Genomic DNA, 6336 nt, shown 5'->3' with positions numbered 1-6336 from the left:
GGTGACCCTGCTAACCATGTAAGGACGTTCTCTAACGCCCTGTTGCTATAGCCCGTGAACGACGCTATTAAGTGTCGGGCCTTTCCACAAACCCTATCGGGTATGGCTAAAAAATGGTACAGCCGTCTGCCCCCAAACTCTATTGGATCCTTTAAGGACTTGAGCCAAACTTTTATCAAGTAATTTATTAGTGACAGAGTACACGAGAAGAGTTCGGCTTCCCTCATGGGCATAGTCCAAGGAGCAAAGGAGTCCCTGAGAGACAACCTGAACCAATTTACGAATGAGGCTTTGAAGGTCCCCGATCTTGACAATAAGGTAGCTATGATAGCCCTACAGCAGGGGACTAGAGACGAGTTTTTTAAGATGTCCCTAGCCAAGCGCCCACCCGAAAGCATGCTGCAGCTCCAGGATAGGGCCGGAAAGTATATCAAGGTGGAGGAAATTATGAAGAAGACAGCTGTGAGTAATGAGCCTGCTGGAAATAAGAAGCAGAAGACGGATCAAGAGTACGATGTCAAGGACAAGTATCCTCGAATTGGTAAAAGCTCTAAGTCCTCCTCTTCTAAGAAGAATCAGTAACCAAGGTTCACTGAATATGCAAGGTTGAACGCTCCAAGGAGCCAAATCCTTATGAAAATTGAGAAGAAAAAAGAGTTCAAATGGCCGAAGCCGCTAAGGGGAGACCCCGAGAAAAGAGACAAGAGTCGATACTGCAGGTACCACAAAGATGTTGGTCATGATACTGATGATTGTAGACAACTCAAGGATGAGATTGAGTATTTGATTCGAAGGGGAAAATTCGGACGTTTCACCAAGGGTGAAGAGCCTGGAGGCCAGAAAAGAAATAATGACCGAAGAGATGACGATCGAAGGGGTAATGACAGAGATCGCAACCCACAACCCCGAGGGCTAGTAATCAATATGATCTCAGGAGGTTCTACAACAGCTAGGACTACAAGGAACTCTCGAAAAGCTTATGCGAGAGAGGTGATGAGCATAGTTGGAAAACCATCTAAGCGCTCTAAGTTATAGATGACGCTTGAATTTGGTGACCCAGTTCTTGAAGGTTTGAAATTTCCTCAGGATGATCCTCTAGTTATCACTCCGGTAATTGGAAATTGTCCTGTTATGAGGGTCGTGGAGGACAATAGAGCTTCCGTGGATATTCTTTTTTATGATACATTCAAAAGGATGGGCTACAATGATTCTCAACTAACTCAATCTGACGCACCCATCTACGGGTTTAACCATGTGGAATGCAAAGTCGAAGGAGTAATACAACTTTTCGTGACTATCGGGGAAGAGCCCAGGGAGGCCATGCAGATGTTGAACTTTCAGGTTGTTAAGGCAGCCTCTACTTACAATGCCATCATGGGTAGAACATGGATCCATGCGTTTAAGGCCGTTCCCTCAACCTACCACATGGTACTGAAATTTCCAACTAGTAATGGTGTTGTAGAAGCGAAAGGAGATCAGAAAATGGCCCGCAGTTGCTATGTTGTAGCACTTAGGCCCGATGGAACCGGGGGGCAGGTCCTTCCCTCCCCGTAAAAGACATGGATGTCCGTGAGAATGATGAACTTCGAGGGAAGCCGACAGAGGACTTGGTCCCAATTCCCCTAGACTCCTTAGACCCGGAGAAGGTCACGTATATTGGAGCATCTTTGAACAAGCCCTTGAAGGGCCAATTGACAACTTTCCTACAAGCGAACGGTGATGTGTTTGCTTGGACAACAGATGATATGCCTGTGATTGACCCGAATCTTATAACTCATAGGTTGAATGTTGACCCGACTCGAAAGGTTGTGAAGCAGAAGAAGAGAACTTATGCCCCTGATATGCTGGAATTAAATATGAGGTCGAGAAGCTCTTAGAAGCCGAATTCATTGAGAAAGTGCATTTCCTTGGGTGGTTGGTCAAACCCGTAATGGTTAAGAAGGCCAATGGGAAGTGGAGGATGTGCATCGACTTCACTGACTTGAATGATGCTTTTCCCAAGTATCGTTACCCCCATCGAGGATTGATACCCTGATCGATGCCACCGCTGAACATGAGATGCTAAGTTTTATGGATGGCTTCAATGGTTACAATCAGATTAAAATGCATAAGGATGACACCCCCAAGGTATCTTTCATAACTGACTTTGGTGTTTTTTGTTATCTTGTTATGAATTTTGGACTTAAGAATGTAGGAGCTACTTACCAAAGATTGGTAAATAAGATATTTGCCCATCTAATTAGGAAGACCATGGAGGTCTATATTGATGATATGTTAGTCAAAAGCCTAAGTAAGGTCGATCATATTAATCATCTCAGAGAGGCATTTGAAGTGTTGAGGCACCACAAGATGATGTTAAACCCCGCCAAGTGTGCTTTTGGTGTTGGGTCTGAATTTTTTTGGGCCACACAGACTCTAAGAGGGGAATAGAGACCAATTCCGACAAGATCAAAGCCATCCTAGACATGGAGCCACCACGCTCCATCAAGGACGTTTAGAAGCTGACAGGAAGAATGGCAGCTCAAGGGAGGTTCATCTCCAAGTATGGAGAAAAATGCTTGCCCTTTTTTAGAACCCTTAAGAAGGTGAAGAACTTCGAATGGACAACTGAGATCCAAGAGGCCTTTGAACAACTAAAGAAGTACATGACTGAAGCCCCGTTGTTGGCTAAACCAACTCCGGAGGACACCCTTTATTTGTACCTAGCGATATCTAAGCAAGCCGTGAGTGCAATCCTCATAAAGGAAGAATAGAAACTCCAAAAGCCTGTATACTATGTAAGCAAGGTGCTCCATGGAGCAGAGTTGAATTACGCCACCACGGAGAAGTTCACACTTGCTCTCATTATAACCTCGAGGAAATTGAGACCATATTTCCAGGTTTACAAGATCGAATTCCTGACGGACCAACCCTTGAGGAATATTCTACATAGCCCGAAGGTCAGCGAAAGGCTCATTAAGTGGGAAATTGAGTTAGAAGAGTTTGACATCAAGTACAAGCCTCGAACGACCATCAAGGCTCAGGCCTTAGCATACTTCCTGGTCAACTGCAGCACTAACGACCAAGAAGTCGGGAGGCAAGAGATAGTAACCCCAGAAGGAGGAGAGAAAGAGAAGGATAAATAAACGACTTTGAAAGAGTATTGGGTTCTCCATTTTGACGGAGCGTCCAAAATAAAATCTAGTGGTGCAAGCCTAGTCTTGCAAAGCCCCGATGGGTTTATGATTGAGTATGCTTTGAAGTTGGACTTCCCAACTATGAACAACGAAGCATTGATAGCCAACTTAGGCTTGGCAAGAGCCGTGAGGGCCAAAAACCTGAAGGTCTGTGGAGACTCAAGACTTGTACTTGCTCAATTTAATGGAGAGTTGAGGCCAAAGATGATACTATGGCCATGTACATGAGAGTCGTAAAGGGAATACTGACTCAGTTTGATGAATGGTACGCAGAACATGTTCCGAGAAAGGAGAACACTACGGCGGATGCCTTGTCCCAGTTTGCCTCGTCTGAAATCGAGAACTATCCGAGAAGTATCTACTTCCAGGTCCTAAAGACCCCTACTATTCATGTCATAAATCTGATAGCACCGGTTGGTATGACAAGCTGTTGGATAGACCCGATAAAGACCCATTTAGAGACTGGGTGGCTCCCCGATGATGCCTATGAGGCACGCAAGCTGTCGGTGAGAGCCTTGAGATATTCATTGATTGAAGTCCTCCTCTATAAAAGGTCCTTTGTAATTCCATACCTGAAGTTCTTGAGATCTATTAAAGTAGATGAGGCGCTTAAAGAAGCCCATGAAGGGATTTGTGGGCAACACTTGGGGGGCAGGGCCCTCTCTCATAAAATAACTCGATTAGGATTCTACTGGCCAACTATGCTAGAAGATACAAAGACTTATGTGAAGAAATGTGACAGGTTCCAGAGGCACGCACCGATAGTACGACAACCTCCCTAAGAGGCTTATATCTATCAGCACACCCATCCCTTTTGCAATGTGGGAAATGGATATACTTGGACCATTTCATGTAGCATCGGGACAGAGGAAGTTCATTGTGGTAGCCATAGACTACTTCACAAAGTGGATTGAGCCTAATGCACTAGCCAAGATAACCACCAAGGAAATTGCCCAATCTTCTGGGAGAATGTGTTATGCCGATTTGGGATCCCACGCATTCTTGTCACGGATAATGGGCGACAATTTGATAATGAAGAATTCAGAGGGTACTGCGATGATAACAGCATAGAACTTCGCTTCACCTCAGTTGCTCACCCACAAGCAAACAGGCAGGCGGAAGTCGCTAACAGAATCATCCTTGATGGACTTAAGAAAAAGGTTGAACATTCAAGGAACACTCGGGCAGATGAGTTGCTGCCAATACTATGGGCATATCATACCACCTACAAATTGACTACCGAAGCTATCCCGTTTATGTTGGCTGACGGAGCTGGGGTCGTGGTGCCCCTCGAGATCACTCATGGATTCCCTAGGATCGAAGCTTATGAGCCAGAGACCAACGAAGAAGGCATGAGGCTTGCTCTGGATCTCATTGACGAGGTCAGAGATGAGGTCAACGCCCGCAATGCAGAGCACTAACGAAGAGCCTCCCTCTATTATAATAGGATGGTTAAAGAATGGTTTTTTCAGCAAGAAGATTTGGTTCTAAGAAAGATTGAGATATCGGGAGTCGGGGAGAGAGGAAAGCTAGCCCCTAGCTGGGAAGGACCTTAAAAGGTCAAAAATACATTAGGACGAAGATCCTATAAGTTGGAGACCCTGAACGGTGATGAAGTGCCCCGCACTTGGCACGCTTCAAACCTGAAAGTTTATTATGTTTAGGAAATTTGTGATGTGTTCCTAGTACTTAGTATTAAGTTTATAAATAATGTCGACGAAACCATCTTATGTAAGGGTTGAACCCATTTCTCGGAGATATTATCTATTTATGCAAGTTTATTTATATCATCTTGTCTACCAATTTATTTAAGTACGAGCATCTAGAGAATGCAAGTCCCGAAGGACCAAATTCCGAAAATAAAAGACAAGTTTGAAATGAAATCAAACGAAGTACATGAATAAAGATACCGAAGGATCACGAGTTAAGTCCCGAAGGACCAATATGTTACGCACCAATATAGTTTGAATAAACAAGTTTTAAAAATAAGGGCACATATGGCAATCAAAGCCATGCAAGACCATATCATTCACTCGTCAGAAGAGACCTCCTCTTCCTAACCATTCCCCGCTCCCTGGCCATCTTTCTCCTCCCCCTCCCCCTCCTCTTCCGAACTAGCCTCGGAGGAGGAGTTGCCGCTCCTTGCAACCGGCTACCTGATCTTCCCATAAAGGGCTGTTGGGGCCTTACTCTTAGAACCGGAACCCCCATGAATGGAACTAGACTGAGACCACATATGGGAGGTCTGAAGCACGGACCCGGAGGCCTGCCCGGAAGGATCCATAACAGGTAGTGACCAAGGGCAAGATAAGAGACTCGGATTGACGACGTCCGATACATGCCATAAACATCATTCACTCCCCTCTTCCAACCTATGGCCAGGTTAACAGGGCGTATCTCATCATCATGCTCGTCCATCATCTTGGTGAACAACGAGGATCTATGGTAGGATTCCACGAGGTCTTTTTATTCCTTCTCCGTTTTCTCCTCCACTCTAGCACACTTCCTCTCCAAGGCAGCAATCTTGCCCTCTGCTTCATGGGATTTGAACTCCCACTCATCTAAAGAGACCTTCACCTTGTTCATTGAGGTCTGCAGCACTGCATAGTCACTTCTCATCTTTATACTCTGAGTGGAGGACGCAGCGAAGTAAGTATTGTCCTGACAAGGAGAACATAGAAAATAGTTATAAAAAGTTTAAGTCAGAAGGGATGAGCCCCCAAGTACGAGGCCTAGGCCAACCAACATAAACAAGGCCTTTTGACCGAGCAGAGCCCCCTATAAGGGTGGTTCCTATGAAATTTCTACAAGTTCCAAAAGAAGTGCACTCAAACGAAAAGTTTATACAAGTTGAAGTGTACCTCATACAAGGGATGAGCCCCGGCATCTCTGCCTCAAGAAGTTTTTCTCCAAAAGAGACATGAAGAAGGTCGGGAGGAGTAACACAGTTCCTCGACCACTCGAGGGCTAATTCCGGACTTCCGAATACTGAGTCATTATTGGAGATGCCCCAAGAAGGTTCCCAAGGGGTCCTTGCACTCCCATCAAAGACTTTGGTCCTCTTCTGGCCAGATCCGGACGCTTCAAGGAAAACAGGAATCTTAGGGACTCGGTTGGTCTGCTTGGATGCGTCCCGAGCCATCTTTCCCGTAATCGCATC

The 6336-nt window shown here is 45.3% G+C and overlaps 2 protein-coding genes across 2 annotated transcripts; both read left to right on the top strand.

The window, feature by feature from the left end:
• The first annotated feature begins 1035 nt into the window (after positions 1–1035).
• Positions 1036–1554, top strand: LOC141677745 (uncharacterized). The gene has a single exon (XM_074483793.1). It carries the CDS (start codon positions 1036–1038, stop codon positions 1552–1554), a length of 519 nt encoding a protein of 172 aa, XP_074339894.1.
• Positions 1555–3388: 1834 nt separating this feature from the next.
• Positions 3389–4597, top strand: LOC141677743 (uncharacterized). Its single transcript, XM_074483792.1, has 2 exons — positions 3389–3918; positions 4105–4597. The coding sequence occupies exons 1-2, from the start codon at positions 3389–3391 to the stop codon at positions 4595–4597; spliced, it is 1023 nt and encodes a 340-aa protein (XP_074339893.1).
• Positions 4598–6336: the final 1739 nt, after the last annotated feature.

Source organism: Apium graveolens, chromosome 8, assembly GCF_009905375.1.
Source record: "Apium graveolens cultivar Ventura chromosome 8, ASM990537v1, whole genome shotgun sequence".
Lineage (NCBI taxonomy): Eukaryota > Viridiplantae > Streptophyta > Magnoliopsida > Apiales > Apiaceae > Apium > Apium graveolens.
The sequence above is the reverse complement of the archived record's forward strand: the minus strand, read 5'-3'. Positions and strand labels throughout refer to the sequence as shown.

Bases quoted from the DNA above. Each gene is read 5' to 3' on its own strand.
- LOC141677745 (XM_074483793.1), top strand. From the start codon at position 1,036: ATGACGCTTGAATTTGGTGACCCAGTTCTTGAAGGTTTGAAATTTCCT.
- LOC141677743 (XM_074483792.1), top strand. From the start codon at position 3,389: ATGGCCATGTACATGAGAGTCGTAAAGGGAATACTGACTCAGTTTGAT. The intron at 3,919-4,104 runs GTTCCAGAGGCA...CTAATGCACTAG, and splicing joins TATGTGAAGAAATGTGACAG to CCAAGATAACCACCAAGGAA.